Source organism: Leucoraja erinacea, chromosome 5 (genome assembly GCF_028641065.1).
Source record: "Leucoraja erinacea ecotype New England chromosome 5, Leri_hhj_1, whole genome shotgun sequence".
Lineage (NCBI taxonomy): Eukaryota > Metazoa > Chordata > Chondrichthyes > Rajiformes > Rajidae > Leucoraja > Leucoraja erinaceus.
The window spans coordinates 38,970,738-38,996,935 of NC_073381.1; the positions used below are offsets into that span (position 1 = coordinate 38,970,738).

The 26,198-nt window shown below is 42.4% G+C and overlaps 1 protein-coding gene across 1 annotated transcript in view; it reads left to right on the plus strand.

Moving 5' to 3' along the window:
- The window catches only part of hs1bp3 (HCLS1 binding protein 3), a 51,433-nt gene that overhangs the window by 18,642 nt on the left and 6,593 nt on the right, over nucleotides 1–26,198 (plus strand). The window contains exons 4-5 of the mRNA XM_055636365.1: nucleotides 13,935–14,092; nucleotides 24,341–24,479. Of these exons, the coding sequence (XP_055492340.1) occupies nucleotides 13,935–14,092; nucleotides 24,341–24,479 (297 nt within the window). The remainder of the gene's footprint in view (nucleotides 1–13,934; nucleotides 14,093–24,340; nucleotides 24,480–26,198) is intronic.

A 26,198-nucleotide genomic window follows, 5' to 3' on the forward strand; every position in this document is an offset into this window, starting at 1 on the left:
AGTAGATGTACACCATGGTTGGCATGGGCAAGTTGTGCCGAACGGCTTGTTTCCGTGCTGTGTGTCTCTATGATAACAATAAATGATCAGCATAGGCAAAAGGAGCTGCAGATAATGATTTACAAAAAAAGACAGTCCTGGAGTAATTCAGTGGGTCAGGCAGGCAGCAAATGATTAACTGTAGTTTCAATTGCTCTAACTATGTACTTAGCCTTAACATTTTGAGTATAGGCAGGTCACTTTGCAGAAGTACATATTTACTATAAGAATACACTGAAGCTGTCAAGACACTTCTGAATATTCAAACACCATTGTTGGGATAAATTAATTTACATGAAAGCTCTGGAAGCTTCTGATGACAGAACCCAGACACCCAAAATGTGTCTCTTTAGGTACAGTGCTGGGGATGGCTCCTTGGGTACACAATGGGCAGACCAATGTCACAGCTGGTAGAGCTGTGTTCTCATAGCGCCAATGACCCGTCTCAATCTTGATCTTTGGTGCTATCTGTGCGCAGTTGAATATTCTCCCTGCAACTGAGTGGGTTTCTTATGAGTGTTCGCATTTCTGCCCACATCCCAAAGACGTGCAGGTTAGTAGATTAATTGGCTGCTGTAAATTGTTGTAAAGTGTGTAGAGAGTGGTTTGGAAAGAGGGGACATTTCGAACAAGTGCGAACGGGTGATCAGTGGTCAGTGTGGACACGGTGGACAAAGGGCCTGGTTCCATGTTGTATCATTAAACTAAACTACACTAAATTAAACTAAACAGCAGAATATTAAATGACCAGACAAACTGTGCACTGTGGCAGACATAGTCTTTAACGATATGTTGATAAGTAAGATGGTAACGTAATGTATTCCATCACAAAGGTTTCATTGGGTTATATTAACATGACATCCATCTATTGTCCTTAGTGGTACCAATTGGAATGTCCCAATGACTGGTTTCAATAGTCTTAAAGCACCCTTAAATTAACTTGTGAACAAGTTGTTTTGAAGATTGATTCTTATTTTAATAAAGGTATACTAACCCATAATTCTATAACTCCTGAATATTTCCCATGTAGGACCCACCGGTGAAGAGAAAGAACTGAGAGGTAACAACGTGCCTTTTGAAGTGACGAGTTCCTCCGCTTCCTTTAAACACACCGGGGGCCTGTTCCCACACTCCCTTTAAATAAACCAAAGTCCTGTTTCAACACTGTTTTAGACTGCACACAGAGTAAATGTTTGCACTTAAAGAGAGGTTTGGTTAAACGTGCAAGCTAATCATCAATAGATCCAATGATGAAACTGTGGGAACCTTATGTATCCACGTGTGGTGATAGTATGGATTGCATTACCAATAGAAGTGGTTGAAATAAATAGCATTAAAGCATCAAAGAGGAAGCTCCTAAGGAGTCACCACTTGCCCATCTGTGGCACAGTTTGTCATTCTACCTCCAACCTGCAAAACCAGAGTTGAAGTATGCTGTCCATGATCCTGAGGAATTGCCTGAGCAGAAGATATTAAAAAAAAAAAAGTAAAACTCTAATAACTTGTTACCCTGAAATCCTGATGGTTTGGTATCTGTCTCTCTGGAACCACTTTCCCAGGCATTCTTTAAGCACACTGGGGCCTTGTTATTCCCCGCTTCCCCCCTTTAGACACTCTGGTGTTCCATTCCCACATCTCCTTTAAACTCTGAAGAAACCTCCGGACCCAAAACGTCACCTATCCTTTGTCTGCAGAGGCTACCTGGCTCGCTAAGCTACTCCAGCACTTAGTGTCTATCCAGTATCCACTTAAATTTGTATGATTCACTGGAAAATCTCTAATAGCCCCTCAGTAAAATCTAAACAAAAAGGTGCAGTAAAATTCTTTGGTGTATTTATAATACTTATTCAATTGTACAGTATGGGAAGAGGCCATTTGACCCAACATCTATGTTGACCAGTGGGTATCCTTCTCTATTCATCCCATCACCAAGCACTTGTTCCATTGCCCTTTATGCCTAACCAATCTAAGCGCTCATCTGGACCCCTCTTAAATGCTGTCAGTGACCCAGCTTCCATCATTCTTTCAGGTATGCATTCTAGGTACATGTCAACTTGAAAATATCCTTTGATTTTTAGTGCTCGGATAACATATTTCCTTCAAATCTCAACCTTCGCCCGCACCCCACCCCCCCTTACCTGAAACCCATGTCCTCTAGTTTTATTTTATTCTGATTAGAGCTAAAGTTTCATTGGAATCTACCCTATTTATTCCCTTCATAATTTTATATTCTTCAATCCTGTCCCTTCTTAACCTCCTCTGTACCAGGGAGAATAGACCTAGCTTCTCCAATCCTTTGCATGATGGAGCTGCTTCATATGAAGCAACATCTTGGTGAATCTCCTCTAAATCCTCTCCCAACACTATCCCATCCTTTTAATACCTCAGTGACAGCAACTGTTCTGAGGATGTACCAAGTTTTTTATAAATTTGGAACATAACCTCCCTACTTTTGTATTCATTGGCTGACAATGTCGTGCCATGGACCCAGATCACCTCCTCCATCAGGCTATCAGCAGAGAGCAGAGGCCACCCCGCCTGAAGTCCCGTCACCCCTTTGCTCCACATGGAAAACAACTCCTAGCGTCCATCCAGCCAACTGAGACAAAAGCACACTGGATAGCCACCGTGGTCACAGGAGTGGAAGACAACCTTGTCTCCATTACACAGCTACATCTCTTCACCAGATAAAGGCTGTCCAGGGGTCTGACCTCACCTAAAGTTTAATGCATTTCGCTGGAGCATGGGTGAAGCTCAACAGACTTGGTACTGGAGTTGTGCGTTTCAATGCCAGTGTGTGGAGATGGGGACTCAGCCAGAGCCCAGCCTGTGAATGTGGAGCAGAACAACAGACAGCCAACCATGTCATCTCTGGGTCCTGTTCTACCACCCACCAAATGGAGCTCAGGGCCTGGCAGACATTGACGCAGAGACAACAACCTGACTGCTCAACACCCGGCTTGAGATCTAACTATTGCTTTAGTTTATTTATGTTTCATTCGCAAGAAGAAGATTGTCTCACATGTGGCCCAAATTCCATATGCCTTCCTAACCCATACTAACGACCTGCATTGCCATCTTCAGGGATTTGTGGACTTGTACTCCAAGGTCCCTCTGTTCCACCATACTCCTTAAGACCTTACCATTCATGGTCTATGATCTTGTATCATTAGTGCTCCCAAAATATATCGCCTCAGGTTTATCTGGATTAAACTCGACTGTCAGCCTGTTTTACAAACTCATCAAAATTTATCTGCAACTTAAGATAACCTTCCCTCTTAATCAACAACTCCGCTATCTTTATTGTCATCTGCAAACTTCCAGATCTTGCCTCCCACATCCTCATCCACATCCTAGTTATCTTGTATGTTAGAAGCAGAAAGGATCCCATCCCCAATAATGTGGGACATCACTCATCACAAGTATCCAATCACAAAAACTACATCTGATAAAGTGGCACAGTGTCACAGCTGGTAGAGCAGGTATCTCACGGCGCAAAAGACCTGGGTTCGATCTCGATCTCGGAAGCGGTTTGTGCTGAATTTGCACATTCTCTCTGTGACCGCGTGAGTTTCCTCTGTGCTCTGGTTTGCTCCTATACCACAAAGATGTGCAGGTTTATAGGTTAATTGGCCTCTGTAAAAAAATTGCTCCCGGTGTGAAGGGAATGGATGTATACGGAATAACATAGAACAAGTGTGAACGGGTGATCGAAGGTTGGCGTGGACTCGGTGGGATGAAGTGCCTATTTCCTTGATGTATTGTTCAAACACTTCAATCAATCTTAGTCCAGAAAATTTGCCAGTGTGGCCTGATCAAAGTACCAAATAGGCTGGATTATCAGAGTTCTACTGAATATTGGTGGGGTTGACTTGAAATAAAGGAAAATAAGCAGAAGCTGGGGCTGAGATGAAACATTTTCAGGGATTAGCTGAGTGAATGACTGGTCTCTGTTCAGTAAAGTGGGGAAAGGAATTGTCGACTTTTCAGGTCTTAACCTGAGAAATCGACAGTTTCCTTTGGCACACAGATGCTACTTGACCCGCTGAGTTCCTCCAGCAGTTTGTTTTTTTGCGCATCCATGTTAAAAAAAAAGGGAGTACAGTTAGTTTAATTTAACTTGATGCCAATTATAAGCAATGTTCCGGTTCATGGGTGTAGGTCACAGAAGTGCTTTCTTGCTTTGAGAATTTTCACAAAACCACAATGGTAAATGGAATCACTGTTGGCTCTATGGGGCTATTAAAGGAAAATACGTCATGCCTTTCCTTTATTGTTTGAAAAGGGATATGAGTAATGTAATTATTCACATCTTAAATCTTCTTTCCCATGGGCTTTTAAGACCAGGGCTGAATCAGAAGCAATGTGTAAAATGTGTGTTCGCTGTCACTATCCACACTGCTTGTGTACTGGGAGTGCTGAATCAACGCAGCATCATCAAATTTCAACCTTAAAGATATCGTTGGCAAAGTTGACAAAACCCAGAACTTTGATTTGAGGCTAAATGCTAACGTTAACCACATCCTAATTCAGTTTTCATGTTAATGTTAAAATGTTCTTGCTCAGCTAAGAATTTTCTTTTTTCTTATTAATTTGCAGAACATTTTAAACTATTTCTAATTTACTGAGCAAACCTTTTACTGAACATACAATTTACTATCCTAAAATATTTAAATGATGGATATTTTATATTTGCCATTTAAGTATTTGACAAATAATTATTTTCAAATATTTATGATATGATAATATTTGGATATGATAAGTTTTCCATATAATTGTGTGCATGAATCTAAAAAAGGTCTTACAGATAGCTTTTGAAAGTTCAGCAAATTAGAAATCATTTTAAATGATAAGACATTGCATCACAATTCAGTATGGAGATAGAGCAAAAAGCTTATAGGCCAGATTGAAAACCATTTTATTTTTATTATCTTTCATGAGAATGTTGCCAGTTCGAGAGGGTCTGAACTATAGGCAGAGCTTGAGTAGGCTGGGACTCTATTCCTTGGAGCGCAGGATGATAAGGGGTGATCTTATAGAGAGGTGTATAAGGTAATGAGAGGAATAGACTGGGTAGATGCACAGAGTATCTTGAATAGAGGACCAGGGGACATAGGTTTAAGGTGATGGGGAAAAGATTCAATAGAAATCAGAGGGGTAACTTTTTCACACAAAGGGTGGTGAATGTATGGAACAAGCTGCCAGGGGAAGTAATTGAGGGAGGAACTATCCCAACATTTAGGAAACGGTTTGACAGGTACATGGATCGGACAGGTTTGAAGGGACATGGACAAAATGCTGGCAGATGGGACTAGTATAGCTGGGATATGTTGGCCAGTGTGAGCAAGTTGGGCCAAAGGGCCTGTTTCCACATTGTATCACTCTATAACTCTATTAGCTGCTTGTTAATGCAACAATATCTAAATAATTTGTGTAAAATGCTTGCGTGCCTTTCTTGAAAGTTTAACTAGCAGCAAAATCTTTATCAGCTATTGTGTATATAGCATGTCGTGAAGTAAATCGTGCTAAGCACAAGCATAGATTTTGAAATTCAACCCAATTCTCAGTATTGAGGAGCTATGTGCTCCTTTTAAATTGGTCAGTTGATATAGTTTGGCTGTGTGCCGCATGAGTTCTGATCCAAGAAATCAAGTCCAGCAAAACATCCCGTTTTAGGACGTCAAGCTTATAAAAGGATGCATTGATGATAAGTCAGGACTTCTCAATGTGCTGGCACATCTTAAATTACTTGGTCTAGACGGTCATTAGTTTTTAGATTTTTCTTGGAAGTTTTCATTGGCTATTAATCTTAGCCTGTTAAGGATTTGTCACGCTTTGGTTGGATACTTAAAAGTATATGCTTTGAAATTCAATCTGATAACACCAACTGAACCAGTTACGGGAATTTTGCAATTCAAATGCAACAATAGTAACAATGTAGAAAAAGGAGCCAGATAAACATATTGCACCTTAACCAAAGCTATAGTTTGTAGAAGAAAAAAAGCTTTTGGAGCGTTGCCTTCATCAGTCAGGATTTGAGTATAGAAGATGGCAGGTCATGCAACAGTTGTACAAGACATTGGTGAGGCCTCATTGAAAATATTGTGATCGGCTTTGGTCACCCTGTTATAGGAGAGCTGATGTTAAGTTGGAAAGGTTGCCGAGAAGATTTACGAGGATGTTGCCGAGAAGATTTACGAGGATGTTGCCAGGGCTCGAGGGCCTAAGCTACAGGGAGAGATTGAGCAGGCTAGGACTTTATTCCTTGGAGTGCAGGTAGATGAGGGAAGAGAACTGGCTGGCAGGCAGACAGGAAGCAAAGAGTAGGAGTAAACGGGTCCTTTTCACAATGGCAGGCAGTGACCGCAAGGCTCAGTGCTGGGACCCCAGCTATTTACAATATATATTAATGATTTGGACGAGGGAATTGAATGCAACATCTCCAAGTTTGCAGATGACACGAAGCTGGGGGGCAGTGTTAGCTGTGAGGAGGATGCTAGGAGGCTGCAAGGTGACTTGGATAGGTTGGGTAAGTGGGCAAATGCATGGCAGATGCAGTATAATGTGGATAAATGTGAGGTTATCCACTTGGGTGGCAAGAACAGGAAAGTAGACTATTATCTGAATGGTGGTCGATTAGGAAAGGGGGAGATGCAACGAGGTGGGGAGGTTAGCCGATGATGGACCGGGCAGTGTTCACAACTTTTTGCAGTCTTCGTCGCTCCTGGGCATTCAAGTTGCTGAACCAGGCCGTGATGCAACCAGACAATATGCTCGCTACTGTACACCTGTCGAAGTTCAAGAGAATCCTCTCAGATATTCCAAATCTCCGTAATCTTCTCAGGAAGTAGAGGCGTTGATGTGCTTCTTTTATGATCGGTGTGCTGGGTCCAGGAAAGATCTTCGGAAACATGCACGACCAGGAATTTGAAGTTTTTGACTTTCTCCACCATCGTCCTGTTGATATAAACAGGATTAATCAAGTTAATGCCCACGAATTTGAGGCTACTCTTTAGACTGCCAGCTCCAATGAAAACTGGTACATGGTCTCCCGGATTCCCGATAGGTCACAGATGTTTTTAGCTGGTGCCACCTCCATTTTAGCTAAAAAAGTTAGTTTTGTGTTTTGCATTTTATGTCTTAATTAAAATAAATAGATGTCAGACTTTGTACAGGATTGTCATTTGTACTATTTAATAAAATAATTTAGTCATAAAAAGGTGGCTCATGAATTTCAATTCCTTGTTGACCCAGTCTTGTCAAAATAAATTGAAGTTAAGAAATAATAATTTCACACTTTTTTATGTTGATTAATACTGGGCTAATACATAAATTTCCTGGAGAGTGACTATGGAAGTTACCTATAGGTCTCTATAAATAATAACCACTATACAAAGCATTCCTTTGTATCTTTAAATGTTTTTGAGAACAGTACTTAATTCAGAAACAATCCTTTCACTATTAGCCACATATAACTTGCACCCTGAGTGGCCAAAACAAACATTATGCCTCACTTGTACTGCTATGAAGATTAATTTTTGTATTGTGTCAAACCACAAGTTCAAACCCCAATTTGCATACAATTTTACTATAGTTTGTGACGGGAAATTTTTCTTTCTGATGTTGGTGCTAGTAAACAGCCTTGATGGTTTCCTAAACTGCTATGAGAGCTGGGATTAATTGCCTCTGAAAAGATCTAAGACATCTGCAGATAGTTACAAAAAGCTAGAGTAACTCAGCGGGACAAGCAGCATCTCTGGAGAAACGGAATGAGTGACGTTTCGGGTTGAGACCCTTCTTCAGACTCGGGTCTGAAGAAGAGTCTCGAACTGAAATGTCACCCATTCCTTCTCTCCAGAGATGCTGCCTGTCCCACTGAGTTACTCTAGCTTTTTGTGTCTATCTTCAGTTTAAACCAGCATCTGCAGCTCTTTCCTACACATAAGACATCTCATTTAATAATCAGGGCCTCTTCAGTGTTCAGATTTTTTAAAAATTGCTAGAAGTTGGAATATTATGCGAACACCAGCTCATTGTTACACATTAGGAGCTGGCCAAATTTTCAAAACAAAAAGTCCTCGTGCACATAACGTGGCAGAACCTCGAGCCAGTCGCAAAGTTTTGAGTCAACGACCTTTAATTATAACCAGCTTTGTTGAAGGTTATTGATATGAAGCGGTTGCAATGGAAGGCCGTTGATCTGAAACATTACCACTGTTTCCTGTAGAACACAAAGTGCCGGAGTAATTAAACATGTCAGGCAACATCTCTGAGAGATATTGATAGGTGACATTTTGTGTCGACAACCTTCTTCAGACTGTTTCTCTCCCCACAAATTGATGAAATTATCCAGCATGTTGTGTTTTTCATTTGGAAATGGTATGATGCAGGGTGGACTGCTTGGTGATTGATCGAATAGATCAATATCTGGAAGTTTCGATCATTCGTGAAGCTTTGAGCCACAGCAAATGGAGAATTTTGGTTCAATTGTTAAAACTGGAATAAGAGGCTAGTATCAAAATGGTGACTGCAACAATGATTTGGTTAAAGATCCATCTTATTCACTAATATCTTTAAGTGAAGGAGATTTGCCATCCTGAAAGCACACACAGGTGCAGAGTTGTGTGGTTGTCTAAACTAACCTCCAAAATAGTCTAGTGAACCTCAAAGTCCAAAGGCAATTTGGGATAGGCCATAATTACTAGGCTCGATGTCCCATATATTTTAAAAACTAGAAGATGGCTGATGAAGCTAGGAAGTATGCTCCCTTCCCAGAAGTGGGAAGACACTAATCAGAGATGGATAATGCGTTTGTAATAAATGGATGAGTTTAAATGTTCATGATTTAATTAGTTATGAAATCGATTCAGGTTGTCAAAACAAGGAAATGTGTGAGGCTGCTAAAATGTTGTAAAATATTTGAGCACGAAGCAAACACAGTGTGAGGGGGAGGGTAGTGATAATCCCAAAACTCGTAGGTTGGTAAACCAGAGTCATCTTGAAGAAATATATGGGTACTGCTGATGCTGGTTTACACTGAAGATGGACACAAAAAGCTGTAGTAAGTTGGCAGGTCAGACAGCATCTCTTGTGAAAATGAATAGGTGATGTTTCGGGTCGAGACCTTTCTTCAGACTGATTCGGGGAGAGGGAAACTAGATGTATAAAGAGGTACAAAGAATAACTGAATGAAAGGTATGCAAAAGGACAACTAAAAGAAAAATATATATTTGTGTGGGCTCTGCTTGGATAGAAGGTAGCCATGTTATTGGTGAGGCAGCGATACAGGATGATGTCTCTAAAGAGCTAAGACAGTAATTGCAGAATCAGACACTTATGGCAAGGAGTGGAGTAAAACGCAAATTGCTGGATAACTCAGCAGATCATCAGGCAGCATCTCTGGTGTACATGGATAGAACACCATTGCAGGTGAAGACCCTCCCGGAAACATGGCCTATCCTTGTCACCCATTGATGGTGCCTAACATGCTGAATTACTCTAACACTGTTTTGAAGCATCAAGATTCCAGCACCAGCACTTCTTTCTGTCTCCATCTAGCAGAGTACGTTGGAACCAATGGATGTGGTAACCATAAAACGTTCAATAAGACATCACTTGATCAACCTGATAGTTACACTTAAATGAAAAAGGTATAGGTAATTATATTCCATGAACTGACAACTATTTGATTTTTTTCTCTGTTATGCATAGTCACCTTTTTTGTTTTCTTGAGTAGCTTTGCATTATTCTAAAATAGGCCTCAAAATAATCCTGTACTTTTCTTACCAGACACCATTGGGGAATACAGTATTGGCAGGAAAATAATAAGATGCTTCCTGGTTGAAGGTGCCAGGACCATTTTAGACTTGTACATGGTGTACCAACAGTTTCCTTTTCATGTGGAAAGCAATTACTGGAAGCAGAGAAAAGGGCCTATTGTGTCACTATGTAAACCAGGATAAGTCAACTTTCTGACAACAAATCCCAACTCCATCCAATAAATTTACATTGTGAACACATTTTTGATAATGATTCAATCTTTTAGGGCCAAAATGCAGGTTAAGTGAAAAGTACAGTGCCCTCCATAATGTTTGGGACAAAGACCTATCATTTAAAATTAAAGTCTGACAATGTGCACTTTAACCACATGTGATTTTTTTTTCTATTACAAATCTCAAATTGTGGAGTACAGAGGCAAATAAATAAATGATGGGTCTTTGTCCCAAACATTATGGAGGGCACTGTATGTAGGAAGGAACTGCAAATGCTGCTTTATACCAAAGATAGACACAAAAAGCTGGAGTAACTCAGTAGGACAGGCAGCATCTCTGGAGAGAGGGAATGGGAGAAGTAGACAATGATGTAGAGAGATATAGAACAATGAATAAAAGATATGCAAAAAAGTAACTATGATAAAGGAAACAGGCAATTGTTAGCTGTTTGGTGGGTGAAAACGAGAAGCTGGTGCAACTTGGGTGGGGGAGGGATGGAGAGAGAGAGAATGCCAGGGTTACTCAAAGTTAGAGAAATCAATATTCATACCACTGGGTTGTAGGCTGCCCAAGTGAAATATGAGATGCTGTTATGTCTATCTTCGGTTTAAACCAGCATCTGCAGTTCCTTCCTACACAAGCTGGAGTAACTCAGCGGGTTTGAACAAGCTCCAGGTCTTCGACCGGCACACGTCCCAAGTTGCATTGCTTGTCAGGGAAGATATTACAGCAGTGCTTTGGCAGGATAGATTGGAGGGCTCGTCTAGGGAGGCTATTTGGGTGGAACTGAGAAGTGGGAAAGGTGTAGCAATACTTATAGGGGTGTATTATAGACCGCCAAATGGGGAGCGAAAATTGGAAGAGCAAATATGTAAGGAGATAGCAGATATTAGTAGTAAGCACAAGGTAGTGATTGTGGGAGATTTCAATTTTCCACACATAGACTGGGAAACACATTCTGTAAATGGGCTGGATGGGTTGGAGTTTGTAAAATGTGTGCAGGATAGTTTTTTGCAGCTATACATAGAGGTACCTACTAGAGGAGGGGCAGTGATGGACCTCCTGTTAGGAAATGAGACAGGTCAGGTGGTGGAGTTATGCGTTGGGGAGCACTTTGGGTCCAGTGATCACAATACCATTAGTTTCAATATAATTATGGAAAGGGTCAGAACTGGACCTAGGGTTGAGATTTTTGATTGGAGAAAGGCTAACTTTGATGATATGCAAAATGATTTAAAAGGAGTGAATTGGGCCATTTTGTTTTATGGGAAGGATGTAGAAGAGAAATGGAGGACATTTAAATGGGAAATTTTAAGAGTACAGAATCTTTATGTCCCTGTCCGGTTGAAAGGAAATAGTAAAAATTGGAAAGAGCCCTGGTTTTCATGGGAAATTGGACACTTGTTCGGAAAAAGAGAGAGATCTACAATAATTATAGGCAGCATGGAGTAAATGAGGTGCTTGAGGAGTATAAGGAATGTACAAAGAATCTTAAGAAATAAATTAGAAAAGCTAAAAAGATATGAGGTTGCTTTGGCAAGTAAGGTGAAAGTAAATCCAAAGGGTTTCTACAGCTATATTAATAGCAAAAGGACAACAAGGGATAAAATTGGTCCATTAGAGAGTCAGAGTGGACAGCTATCTGCAGAGCCAAAAGAGATGGGGGAGATATTGAGCAATTTATTTTCTTCGTTATTCACAAAGGAGAAGGATATTGAATTATGTGAGGTAACGGAAACGAGTAGAGTAGCTATGGAAACTATGAGGATCAAAGAAGTGGAAGTACTGACACTTTTGAAATATATAAAAGTGGATAAGTCTCCAGGTCCGGACAGGATATTCCCTAGGACATTGAGGGAAATTAGTGTAGAAATAGCAGGGGCTATGACAGAAATATTTCAAATGTCATTAGAAACGGGAATAGTGCCTGAGGATTGGCGTACTGCGCATGTTGTTCCATTGATTAAAAAGGGTTCTAAGAGTAAACCTAGCAATTATAGACCTGTTAGTTTGACTTCAGTGGTGGGCAAATTAATGGAAAAGATACTTAGAGATAATATATATAAGCATCTGGATAAACAGGGTCTGATTAGGAACAGTCAACATGGATTGGTGCCTGGAAGGTCATGTTTGACTAATCTTCTGGAATTTTTTGAAGGGGTTACTAGGGAAATTGATGAGGGTAAAGCAGTGGGTGTTGTCTATATGGACTTTAGTAAGGCCTTTGACAAGGTTCCTCATGGAAGGTTGGTTATGAAGGTTTAATTGTTGGGTATAAATGCAGGAGTAGCAAGGTGGATTCAACAGTGGCTGAATGGGAGACACCAGAGAATAATGGTGGATGGCCGTTTATCGGGTTGGAGGCAGGTGACTAGTGGGGTGCCTCAGGTATCTGTGTTGTGTCCACTGCTGTTTGTCATGTACATCAATGATCTGGTTGAAGGTGTGGTAAATTGGATTAGTAAGTATGCAGATGATACTAAGATAGGTGATGTTGTGGATAATGAAGTAGATTTCCAAAGTCTACAGAGAGATTTAGGCCATTTGGAAGAATGGGCTGAAGGATGGCAGATGGAGTTTAATGCTGATAAGTGTGAGATGCTACATCTTGGCAGGACAAATCAAAATAGGACGTACATGGTAAATGGTAGCGAATTGAGGAATGCAGTTGAACGGAGGGATCTAGGAATAACTGTGCATAGTTCCCTGAAGGTGGAATCTCATATAGATAAGGTGGTAAAGGAAGCTTTTGGTATGCTAGCCTTTATAAATCAGAGCATTGAGTATAGAAGTTGGGATGTAATGTTAAAATTGTACAAGGCATTGGTGAGACCAATTCTGGAGTATGGAGTACAATTTTGGTCGCCTAATTATAGGAAGGATGTCAACAAAATAGAGAGCGTACAGAGGAGATTTACTAGAATGTTGCCTGGGTTTCAGCAACTAAGTTACAGAGAAAGGTTGAACAAGTTAGGGCTTTACTCTTTGGAGCGCAGAAGGTTAAGGGGGGACTTGATAGAGGTCTTTAAAATGATGAGAGGGAAAGACAGAGTTGACGTGGACAAGCTTTTCCCATTGAGAAGATTCAAACAAGAGGACGTTACTTCAGAATTAAGGGACAGAAGTTTAGGGGTAACATGAGGGGGAACTTCTTTACTCAGAGAGTGGTAGCTGTGTGGAATGAGCTTCCAGTGGAAGTGGTGGAGGCAGGTTCGATTTTATAATTTAAAAATAAATTGGATAGGTATATGGATGAGAAAGGAATGGAGGGAGGGTTATGGTCTGAGTGCAGGCAGATGGGACTAAGGGAAAATAATTGTTCGGCACGGACTTGTAGGGCCGAGATGGCCTGTTTCCATGCTGTAATTGTTATATGGTTAAGATGAGGTGCAACAAGGGGGCAGATCCTGAGTGTGTGAGGAGGAATTGCAGATGCTGGTTTACACTGAAGATAGACACAAAGTGTAACTCAACGGGTCAGGCAGCAACTCTGGAGAGAAGGAATAGGTGGCGTTTTGGGTTGAGACCCTTCTTCAGACTTCTGAAATAAAAGTAAATCACATTAATATCTAGTGGGCATTTATTTGACGCACTTATTGTGAATTATTCCAGTTATTAATGGGACATGGATTTAGCTGATAAAGCCACTGTTTATTGCCCATCACTAATTGCCCTTGAGAAAGTGGTGATGAGGCACTTTCTTGAGTTCCTGCTGTCCTCCTGTTGAACTCGCTGTCACAGTGCTCTTGGGTGGCAAATTCACAGTTGGGGAATGCACAACGATGATAGCTAAACGTCATTCCTATTATAGCATTGCCATTAAAAGGCATTAAACTGTGTTAATTGCTTTTGAAGGACCTCTCCTCGTGATCGTATTCACTAACATTAAGCATATTTTTTCAGCTATAAAAAGAAGTCTGCAAGAAGCACTGAGTCTACTAAGCAGCAGACAAAACACAAGTTTACTCTTTTTGATGACGAAGTAGATGCTGATGCTGGGCTCTTTGAACCAGTTAAAGGTTCCACCACAACAGCCACAACAAAATCCACTTTCAAGGAAGGTGAGTACTGACTTAGTAAATATGAGCAACACTAGGTGACAGTGTTTACTGACTTTCCCATGTCGATCTTCGAACAGAAGGAGTCACCCATCTGATTTTGTTTTGGTTTAGTTTGGAGATACAGCGCGGAAACAAGGCCTTTGGACCACCGTGTCCACACTGAACAGTGATCCCCGCACATTAACACACATTAACCGACAATTTCACATTTAAGCCAATTAACCTACAATCTTGTACATCCTTGGAGTGTGGGAGGAAACTGAAGATCTCAAGAGAAACCCAAGCGATCACGGGGAGAACGTACACACTCTGTACAGACAGCACCCGAAGTCGGGATCGAACCCAGGTCACTGGAGCTGTAAGGCAACAACTCTACTGCTGCGCCACCGTGCCGCTCAATGTGGGGTAGAATCACATTGTCCACATTTGTTGGCACTGTCGCATTCCCTTCCCACAAAGCAGTTTAGCTGTTGAATATTTATGAAGATCCACCTTTTTCATTGCCTCATATTAACTAAACTGTAATGTGAGTTTGTGAGTTACGCTGCTAGTGCGGCTGAGAAAGTCATTGGACACTTTTTTCATTAAAGAAATAAAACCTGTGATGTCCCAATTACTGACAGTGCTCAGTGTTCCAATTAAATGAAGAATAATCTGTTGATTTATTTATTGAGCACAGACTAGGAGCTGTCTCGATGGGCCGAGTGGCCTAGTTCTACTCGTATATCTTATGATCTTGTGAGCAATGTTAGTAGGTGTTATATATTTGTTAATTGGTCCGGAAAGGATGCTATCATTTTTTTGTTTAGTAAATTGTTCTGGTTGTCACTCAAGGAAGTTTAGTCCTGAATTTCCATGGTGACTGTTCTAATATCCTGTCTTAAATTGACTTTGAATAAGCAGAACACACCCTGGCAAATCAAAAATAGTTGTTTGCAGTTATTTATTTAGGTTCTCTGGGGATTTTGTTAGAAATATGACAAGAAATCTTCACAGCAATTGAATACCATCTGTTGACCCTCTTTAATTTAAATTATCCTTTGTGCCAGGTACTTGCACGATAATTAACAATCTTGCCGGAATGTATTCACGTTAATTAATTTACAGTACTTTGTGATTTTATAATACACTGAAACTATCGCACTAGTGCTTCTGGTAACAGAGTGTCTAGAGGCCCATGCTGACATTTGACCTCCAGCTGGTCTTCAGGACTTGCAGCCTGAACGACAACAGGCAGAAGATAGACACAAAAAGCTGGAGTAACTCAACGGGAGAGGCAGCATCTCTGGAGAGAAGAAGAGTCTCGTCCGAAAGGTCAATCGTTGCTTCTCTTCTGAGATGCTGCCTGTCCCGCTGAGTTACTCCAGCTTTTTGTGCGTATCTGTTTCAAACCAGCATCTGCAGTTCCTTCCTACACACAACATGCAGAAGTCGGGGAAGCATTGAGGTGTGAATGTCTGACCGCCACTTGTGATTCAGCACAACTGAATTCCTGGAGGAGAGAAATGTGAGAAACAGCTGCAGAGCTGTTGCTAACGCCTGCTGTCTCTGAAACAATTGTATTTTGTTCTGGAAATTAATTATACTGCTCCATGCCCTCTTAGCACCATTCGCGTTCACATTCAAAATTCGGTACTTATGTGTTAATGTGATGTTAGTTTAAAAGGCAGATGTATGTATTTTTGTCCTTTTTGAGTGACTCGTGGATGTTGGAGGTTTTATCGCTGTATATAGAGGAGGCTTTGTGCTGTTTTCAATTTGGATTTTTGAGAACTATTATTTGTTTGTAATAATTGATTGAAAGAAACAACATGGAAACAGGCCCTTCGGCCCACCAAGGCCACGGCAAACATCGATCACCCGTTCACAATGGTCCTTTGTTATCCCACTTTCAATCCCACTCCAAGGTAGTGAAGCTGTGGAATTCCTTGCCGCAGATGGCTGTGGAAGTCAATTGATATATTTAAGGCAGAGATAGATAGATTCTTGATTAGTATGGGTGTCAGGGGTCGAGAGATGGATACTTTATTGTCACATGTACTGTGAAGGTACAGTGAAATTATTTGTTTTTGCATTCACAGTTCACAAACGAGCCGCCACAAGGCGCAGACAAAGTTACAAAGTACCCTTAAATATTGTTGGTCCCTTCTTCATCCCACCCACCACCACAGGTCCCTCTTGTTCTCGGCCCCAGCCCCCATGCCGGGTCCTCTTTGTTCTTCGTGATCTCAGCCCCCTGGGACTTCGACCTCGTGTGGCACGTCCCTCTCGTTCTTGGTCAATGCTGGTGGCTCAGGCCTGAGTTCGTAGTCCGTGATGTGCAGGCCTACCGGTCCTACTGGTAGATCTTCAGTCCACGGCAAGCGATTCTCGGGTGGCCTTCCATCGTCGTAGGTTCGCGGTGAGCTGGAACGCCTGCCGGGACCCACCCGACGTTGGTCCATGCCGGCAGTGAGCCGGGCCTGCTTGCATCGCCGAACCGTCTCGGCTGCCCTGAAGGCTGCAGGGCACTGTGGCTGCCTTCAGCCACGCGCGTGGAACCTTGCGGTTATGGGGAGAAGACGGGAGAATTGGGATAGGAGGGAGAGATAGATCAGCTACGATTGAATGGCGGGGTAAATTTGATGGGCCGAATGGCATAATTCTGCTCCTATTACTTATGACCTTATGACTCCTTATGCATCGGGCAATTTACAGAGGCCAATTAACCGACAAACCCACACGTCTTTGGGATGTGGGAGGGAATCCGGAGCACCCGGAGGAAACCCACGTAGACACTGAGAATGTACAAATTCCACACAGACAGCACCTGAAGTCAGGGTCAAACCCGGGTCTCTGGCACTGTGAGGCAGTAGCTCTACCTGTGCCACCCGTATTATATGATTTCCACATGATCTTTGATGCTTGTAACAGTTAGTTTAGGTATTATATTACTGGATGTTGATAAAGTTGATAAAGTAAATGTAAACCAGTGAAATGATTCCCCACAACGTTAATAAAAATAAGCCCAATTAAAACTATACTGCTTTAATTTACTCCCTTAAATAATTTTTGCCAGCAGTATAAAGGGAAAATGTTAGCAAGGTGATTTTTTTTCTTAGATTAATAATCCAGTGGTCAGATCTAATTATCCATTTCAAATCTCATCACCACATCTGGAAAATCATAATTGAATTTATGAAATAAACCAATTATCAAGATTATATTCAGTATAGATGAATATTTAACATTAAAAATTTAATGAATTTTAACATTTAAAATGCTGCTGCTGCAAATCTGAAATTAAGCATGAAAGTTTTTCAGATCAGACAGTATTTGTACTGAGAGAAAGAGTTGGCAATTTGAGGATTTGGGAACTGGAAGAATCAAGACATTTTTGTAAGGAAGTACATACTTAAACAGAAGGAAGATAGAATGAATGGAAAGGTCTGTATTGAAGGGAACTCCAGGAGGAATTTGAGTAGCAATAGGGTTGATAGGACAAGATGAAAGGGTTTATTCATGAGGCATTTTTTTAAGAAGAGTCAGACAATGGCCATGATTGTGCTTGTCCTGGCCCACAGCCTGTATTTGCCATCATTGCTCCCCATACACTTTTCCCGGATTCGGAGGGCAAAACAAACTTGCCTTCTGAAGCCTACATGAATCTTGTGAGGCAAAGCAGGCTTTTGATGATAAATAGGCCTTGAGCACATATCTTGAGGCCCTATCCACTGACAGTCCTGACAGCCTTTGGCTACTTGTGTAGGAAGGAACTGCAGATGCTGGTTTAAACTGAAGACTGGCACAAAATGCTGGAGTCAGTCAGTGGGACAAGCAGCATCTCTGGAGAGATGGAATGGGTGATGTTTCGTATCGATGTTTAAGGTGAGGGGGGAGGGGGGGGGGGGGAGAGGAGATTCAATGCCTGAGGAGTAATGTACACAAAGGGTGGAAAATAAGCTGCCAGAGGAGGTAGTTGATGCAGGTACTATTGTAACATTTAAGAAACATTTAGTCAGGTACATGGATAGGGTAGGTTTAGTGGGATATGGCCCAAAAGCAGACAGGTGGGAATAGTGTAGATGGGGCAAGTTGGTCGGCGTGGGCAAGTTGGTCTGTGGGACCTGTTTCCACATTGTATGACTCTATCCGAACTGGAGGGTTTGAAGGATGATCGAGGTGGTCTATAAATCCATGGCGCAGGTGCTGCCATGGTCCAACGATGGTCGACACACAACATGGTGGCCAGGGAGTAGGCTGAGCCACCACATCTCATCACTGAGAGGCTACACATTGCAGCACCTCCAACCACAGCCATCAGGGTCAGCCTCTCCACATTGTGCTTTTGCTGGTGGGGCACCTGTGGAGGAATGGGGCTCACACCAGGTTCCCAATGCCACAGCTTTTCATCCAAGTAGCAGATTTCCAAGGGGGCAGGTCCACAAACTCCTATGGACCCGCTATGGACATTCTCCGAGTTCAAATCAGGGGAAAATTTGGGAGAACTCTTGAATTACCTCGTACAGTGGGACAGGGGCTTAACTGAGCTTTTTTCTAACATTAACATTTTGGCAATTCTCTAACTGAGCGTTAGTCCCTGCTTTCTCCTTCTTTCCCCTCCCCTTCCCAGCTCTCCCACAGCCTCCTGTCTCCGCCTCTTCCTTTCTTCTTCCCCCCCCCCCCCCCCCCACATCAGTCTGAAGAAGGGTCTCAACCCGAAACGTCGCCTATTTCCTTCGCTCAATAGATGCTGCCTCACCCGCTGAGTTTCTCCAGCATTTTTGTCTACCTTTGATTTTCCAGCATCTGCAGTTCCTTCTTAAACATTACTCAAACATTAATATTTCAGCATTTTTTCATTATCCTTTAACAGTGCTGTATTCTCGCAATACTGCGTTGAATGCTAACCTAGATGCTGTGCTTCAATTTCAGAAAGTGGGTTTGAAAACTTGAACTTCCCAAAGGTACTGGCACTGAATCACACTGTTGCTAAATAATTTCCTGTATTTTCCAGTCTGCTAGAATGGTTTCCAAAAGTGTGCTCAACCAAAATTACACATTCCTGCTCCAATTTGCTTCTGATCTTCATTTCCCAAACACAGTAGCCATTACAGAAGGTTTTGAATGCAAGAACAAGGATGAGTTATGTAGGAAAGGCCACAACTGGAGTAGGTTTTACACAACTGTGCGGTTTTAGGCCTCTTTTCCAAAAAAAGGGTGTATTTGCTTAAGAGGGAGTACAGTGAAGGTTTGTCAACTAATACTTGGAACTGTGATACGTGATTAGGTCAACTAGGCTAGTGTTCACTATAATTTGGAAGAATGAGGGAAGATTTCATTGCAATGAAAAAAGTTCTGATGGGTCAAAAGGCTGATTATATACAAAATGTTTCCTCTGTCTCATCACACAAGAAATGGATGAAGATATTTAGGAAGATAAATTTCTTCATTCAGAATCATGAACCTGTGAATTTTTTTATCACAGAATTCTGTCGAGCCAAGCTGCTGAATATATTTAAGAACATAGACTTTTATACAGAAAGGAAACGGGTGGCCAGGTCAAGCTGAGTTTATGGTCCTTGGCACAAATATGGTGAGGTACAGGTTTGGTTTAGAATATAGGCCCTTTGACCCACTGGGTCCATGCCAACCATTGATCACCAGTTCACATTGAGTCTATGCTGACCATCGATCACCAATTCACACTAGTTCCATATAGTCCCACTTTCTCATCGACACCATATACACGGGGCAATTTACAGAGGCCAATTGGCCTAATCCACACGTCTTTGGGATATAGGAGGAAGCCTAAGCGGTCATAGGTAGAACGTGCAAACTCCACAGAGACAACTGAGGTCAGGATTGAACCCATGTGTCTGGCGCTGTATGGCAGCAGCTGCTCCACAGTGCCACCCTAAAAAAACATAAAATGTTGCTTGCAGTGGCATCGAGGGCTAATAGTCTCAGATAAACACAAAAGCATGCATTACACATAGATTTTACAGGATAGTTAAGAGACTGCAAAAAAAGATGAGTGCAAAAATACACAATTTTAAAAAACAATTCATGGTGGAGCAAGAGGTGATCTCTGGTAGGATTAGGATTGGGCTTCCTGATTGAAGGTGAAGTAGAGAAAGAAGGAATTTGGTATTGAGTTGGAGCATCACCTGTGATAGTACTGAATGACAAAGCAGCTGAAAGGGCCATCCAGATTACTCTTGCTATTTTAAACAATAAAATAGGAAGCGTATATTTTAGAGACATTTTGAACAGAAAACTGGCAAAACGATCCAATGCACATAAAGCAAATTACCCGAAGATACACAAAAATGCTGGAGAAACTCAGCGGGTACAGCAGCATCTATGGAGCGAAGGAAATAGGTGACGTTTTGGGCCGAAACCCTTCTTCAGACTGATGGGGGGTGGGGGGAGAAGGAAGGAAAAAGGGAGGAGGAGGAGCCCGAGGGCGGGGGGATGGGAGGAGACAGCTCGAGGGTTAAGGAAGGGGAGGAGACAGCAAGCGCTAGCAAAATTGGGAGAATTCAATCTTCATGCCATCCGGACGCAAGCAACCCAGGCGGAATATGAGGTGCTGTTCCTCCAATTTCCGGTGTTGCTCACTCTGGCAATGGAGGAGACCCAGGACAGAGAGGTCGGATTGGGAATGGGAGGGGGAGTTGAAGTGCTGAGCCACTGGGAGTTCAGGTAGGTTATTGCGGACTGAGCGGAGGTGTTCGGCGAAACGATCGCCCAACCTCCGCTTAGTCTCACCGATGTAAATCAGCTGACATCTAGAGCAGCGGATGCAGTAGATGAGGTTGGAGGAGATACAGGTGAACCTTTGTCACACCTGGAACGACTGCTTGGTTCCTTGAATGGAGTCGAGGGGGGAAGTGAAGGGACAGGTGTTGCATTTCTTGCGGTTGCAACGGAAAGTGCCCGGGGAGGGGGTGGTACGGGAGGGAAGGGAAGAATTGACAAGGGAGTTGCGGAGGGAGCGGTCTTTGCGGAAGGCAGACATGGGGGGAGATGGGAAGATGTGGCGAGTGGTGGGGTCACGTTGGAGGTGGCGGAAATGGCGGAGGATTATTTGTTGTATTTGGAGGCTGGTGGGGTGAAAGGTGAGGACCGGGGGGGACTCTGCCCTTGTTGCGAGTGAGGGGGATGGGGAGAGAGAGCAGTGTTGCGGGGGTATGGAAGAGACCCTCGGGTGCGAACCTCATCTAGGGTGGAGGAGGGGAATCTCCGTTCCCTGAAGGCGAGGACATTTCCGATGCCCTGGTGTGGCGCGAAATGTCTCTGCTCTGATGAGCTCAGACGGAAGAGGGAGATTGTCCAAAAAGTTGTTGCAGCCGCAGGAACCGAAGTCCAGAAGTTCCTGTCGGCTGTACGAGATGAGTACAAGACTGCTCCGAGTGAGCAGCCTTGAAGCAGGTAAGGGGATCGTTGCTATTTTTCCCATTCTAGGGAGACACAGGGCGTCGCGGTGTGTCCGCGCCGCATCTCATTACTGAGAGGCTACACATTGCAGCACCTCCAACCACAGCCATCAGGGGCAGCCTCTCCACATTGTGTTGCTGGGTGAGGAATGGGCTCTCAAGGTTTCCCAATGCCACAGCTTTTCATCCAAGTAGCAGATTTAGCAGGTCCACAAAACTCCTATGGACCCGCTATGGACATTGTTGAAAATTTGGGAGAACTCTTGAATTACCTCGTACAGTGGGACAGGGGCTTTGTAACAGGTTTGGCATTCGGTCCTTCTTTCCCCTCCCCTTCCCAGCTCTCCCACAGCCCACTGTCTCCGCCTCTTCCTTTCTTTCTTGTCCCTCCCCCCCCCCACATCAGTCCTGGAGTCTGAAGAAGGGTCTCAACCCGAAACGTCGGCCTATTTCCTTCGCTCAATAGATGCTGCCTCACCCGCTGAGTTTCTCCAGCATTTTTGTCTACCTTCGATTTTCCAGCATCTGCAGTTCCTTCTTAAACATTGAAACATTAATATTTCAGCAGGAATTATCCTTTAACAGTGCTGATTCTCGCAATACTGCGGGAATGCTAACCTAGATGCTGTGCTTCAATTTCAGAAAATGGGTTTGAAAACTTGAACTTCCCAAAGGTACTGGCACTGAATCACACTGATGCTAAATAATTTCCTGTATTTTCCAGTCTGCTAGAATGGTTTCCAAAGTGTGCTCAACCAAAATTACACATTCCTGCTCCAATTCACTTCTGATCTTCATTTCCCAAACACAGTAGCCATTACAGAAGGTTTTGAATGCAAGAGCAAGGATGAGTTATGTAGGAAAGGCCACAACTGGAGTAGGTTTTACACAACTGTGCAGTTTTAGACCTCTTTTCCAAAAAAACGTGTGCATTTGCTTAAGAGGGAGTACAGGGGAACTGTGGACTAGGCTAGTGTTCACTATATTTGGAAGAATGAGGGAAGATTTCATTGCAATGAAAAAAGTTCTGATGGGTCAAAAGGCTGATTATATACAAAATGTTTCCTCTGTCTCATCACACAAGAAATGGATGAAGATATTTAGGAACATAAATTTCTTCATTCAGATTAATGAACCTGTGAAATTTTTTATCATAGTATTCTTTCGAGCCAAGCTGCTGTATATATTTAAGAACATAGACTTTTATACAGAAAGGAAACGGGTGGCCAGGTCAAGCTGAGTTTATGGTCCTTTGCACAATATGGTGAGGTACAGGTTTGGTTTAGAATATAGGGACCCACTGGGTCCATGCCAACCATTGATCACCAATTCACATTGAGTCTATGCTGACCATCGATCACCAATTCACACTAGTTCCATATAGTCCCACTTTCTCATCGACACCATATCCACGGGACAATTTACAGAGGCCAATTGGCCTAATCCACACGTCTTTGGAATATAGGAGGAAGCCTACGTGGTCATAGGTAGAACGTGCAAACTCCACAGAGACAACTGAGGTCAGGATTGAAACCCATGTGTCTGGCGCTGTGAGGCAGCAGCTGCTCCACTGTGCCACCCTAAAAAAAAACATAATTGTCAGTAAAAACGACAGTAAAGGCTTGCACGTGATGTTTGTGTGCTTGCAGTGGCATCGAGGAAGTAATTCAGTTATACACAAAAGCATGCATTATACATAGATTTTACAGGATAGTTTAAGAGACTGCAAAAAAGATGAGTGCAAAAAATACACAATTTTAAAAAACAATTCATGGTGGAGCAAGAGGTGATCTCTGGTTAGGATTGTGTTCCTGATTGAAGGTGAAGTAGAGAAATAAGGATAGTACTGAATGACAAAGCAGCTGTGATTACTCTTGCTATTTTAAACAATAAAATAGGAAGCGTATATTTTTAGAGACATTTTGAACAGAAAAAAAATGGCCCCAAATCAGCGGTGTGCAGCAGCATCTATGGAGCGAAGGAAATAGGCGACGTTTCGGGCCGAAACCCTTTTTCAGACTGATGGGGGGTGGGGGAGAAGAAGGAATAGATCGAGGGTTAAGGAAGGGGAGGAGACAGCAAGCGCTAGCAAAATTGGGAGAATTGGCCATCCGAACGCAAGCAATTTGTTTTTGAAGCAATGCCATATCGGACGCAAGCAACCCATTGACAGAGAGGTCGGATTGGGAATGGGGAGGGGAAGTTTGTGCTGAGCCAAGTTATTGCGGACTGAGCGGAGGTGTTCGGCTTTGTTATAATCAGCTAGTGTAGATATTGCTTGTGAATTGGGATTGAATCTGATTTTTTTTTTACTTTAGCGTTTTGTTCAGTTAGGCAGGTAGACGGAAAATTTCAAGAAGATGGTTGGATATCCATATTCTATTGTTTCTTGCTTTCTGATATGAAGGCAAATTGATGGGTGTTAGTTATATTTTACATATTTATATCAATTTTCCCCCATTGATGTGTATTTCAAGATTACAATAATTACTATTGCTTCAATATTCCATTATTGTAAAACCCATGTGTTTAACTTCTGTTTCTTTATGCATCTAATTGCCTTTGGTTTAACATTTTCCATCATTCAAGGAAGGGTCACCAGTTATTATTTCCAGTATAAATAGGTTAACCATTCATCTTGAGCAAGCGGCACAGTTAATGCTTTGCACACAACATTGGATTATGTTTAACAGGAACTAAAAGTTTGCCTGTAGAATCTAACTATTATCTGATCCGCAAGCAATAAAGTCTGGTTAATAGCTGAATTATAATGTGAAACATTTATTTTGTAAAGCTAACGGTTTATTAACAATAACTTGTTCTGTAGCTGACTTTAGGTTGTTTGAGGACCCAGATTTGGGCGGAACTGTCCAAACCAATGATCCTTTATTACTTCCATGTCCTGGTGAGCTTAAAGGCAGCACTGTGAATGTAAACCTTGATGAGGACACTGAAGAATTGTTGAGGTACTTATTTCAATAATTAAGAAAGTGGTCCCTTTAAAGGGAACTGAACTTTTGTAATACATGTTTTGATGTTTATTTTCAGTTGCTGTCTTAAAAATCTGATCTTTCTTAGATTTTGTTATCTGTAAGATAGCCGGTTATTCCCACAATAGTTTCAAAAACGTACCCACATTGTACTGCCCAATTCCTAATTCCACAAGTCTGAAACAGAGGAATGATAGTGTAACATTGCTGTGATCATGGTGAAATTCAAGCTTGTCCGGTTTACAAAAAGCAACTAGTAAAGCACTTGCATACACACAAGTTGTTGAATTGGCTTTATTTTAGGCAGCAGGTGAACTGAAGTTAACTTTTGGAAACAAACTTAACTCTGTTTTAATTTATCTACACAAACACATGCCTCTTGTGGCATATGCTTTCTAAATGACTTATCATTGCCAAAACCTGTCAATTCCCCATCAGCCATGTTTGCGAGCAGAAAACAGATTGATTGGTTTCAATAGAACAGTCCAGCACAGGATCAAGCCCTTCAGCCCACAATGTTTGCATTAACCATGATACCAAGTTATGTTGATCTCATGTGCCTGTACTTGATCTATATCCCTCTATTCCATGCACTTCAAAGTCAAGTCAACTTTATTTGTCACATACACATACAAGATGTACAGTGAAATGAAAGTGGCAATGCCTGCGGGATTGTGCAAAACAACAGGACAGAACCAATATTTACATTTTTTTTAATTTTTTAAAAAGAAGACGCAACAGTTTTTTTGCCTTGGTGAGATCAGAGTTTACAGTCCTGTGGGAAGAAACTCCGTCTCAGCCTCTCTGTTTGTGCTGCAAGATCGCAGAGGAGCTTGCAGCAGCTGGAACAGTCCGTTGCTGGGGTGGTAGTGGTCCTTCATGATTTTGTTGGCTTTGGATCTGCACCTCCTGGTGTATAGGTCCTGCAGGGTGGGAGAGTGTAGTTCCCGTGGTGCGTTCGGCCGCTCGCACTACCCTCTGCAGAGCCTTCCTGTCCTTCGCAGAGCTGTTGCCAAACCAGATCGAGATGTTTCCATGGTAGAAGGATTGAAGGATCCTCAGAGAGACTCTGAATTTCTTCAGCTGCCAGATGTGGTAAAGGCGTTGCCTTGCCTTTCTCACCAGTGCGGCAGTGTGTGTTGTCCATGTCAGATCCTCTGTGATGTGGACTCCCAGGTATTTAAGCTGCTCACCCTATCTACAGTAGTCCCATTTATCCCCAGTGGCGTGTACATCCTTGGTTGTTCTCTTCTAAAGTCCACACTCCTTAGTTTTTGTGACATTCAAGAGGAGGCTATTATTCCGACACCAGAGTGCCAGATCAGCCACCTCCTCCCGGTAGGCCTTCTCATCGTTATCGGAGATCAGGCCCACCACCACTGTGTTATCATCAAACATAATGATGGAGTTGGACCTGAACCTGAACCCCCCCCCCCCCCCCCCCACACACACACCCCTTCTGGCTATCAAGGTGAGAGAGAGTGGTGTGCAAAACCTGGGAGACCGCATCATCTGTGGATCTTGGTTGGTTCTTGGTTTCTTGGTCCTCCAAAATATTCCAAATGATATTTAAACTGGATGTGGTGAAGGGAGGTGTTTTGACGGTATGCGAACTGCAGCGGATCCATGGTACGAAGGAGGAAGACGCAGATGTAGTCCTTGATCAGCCTCTCGAAGCATTTCATGTGCCTATCT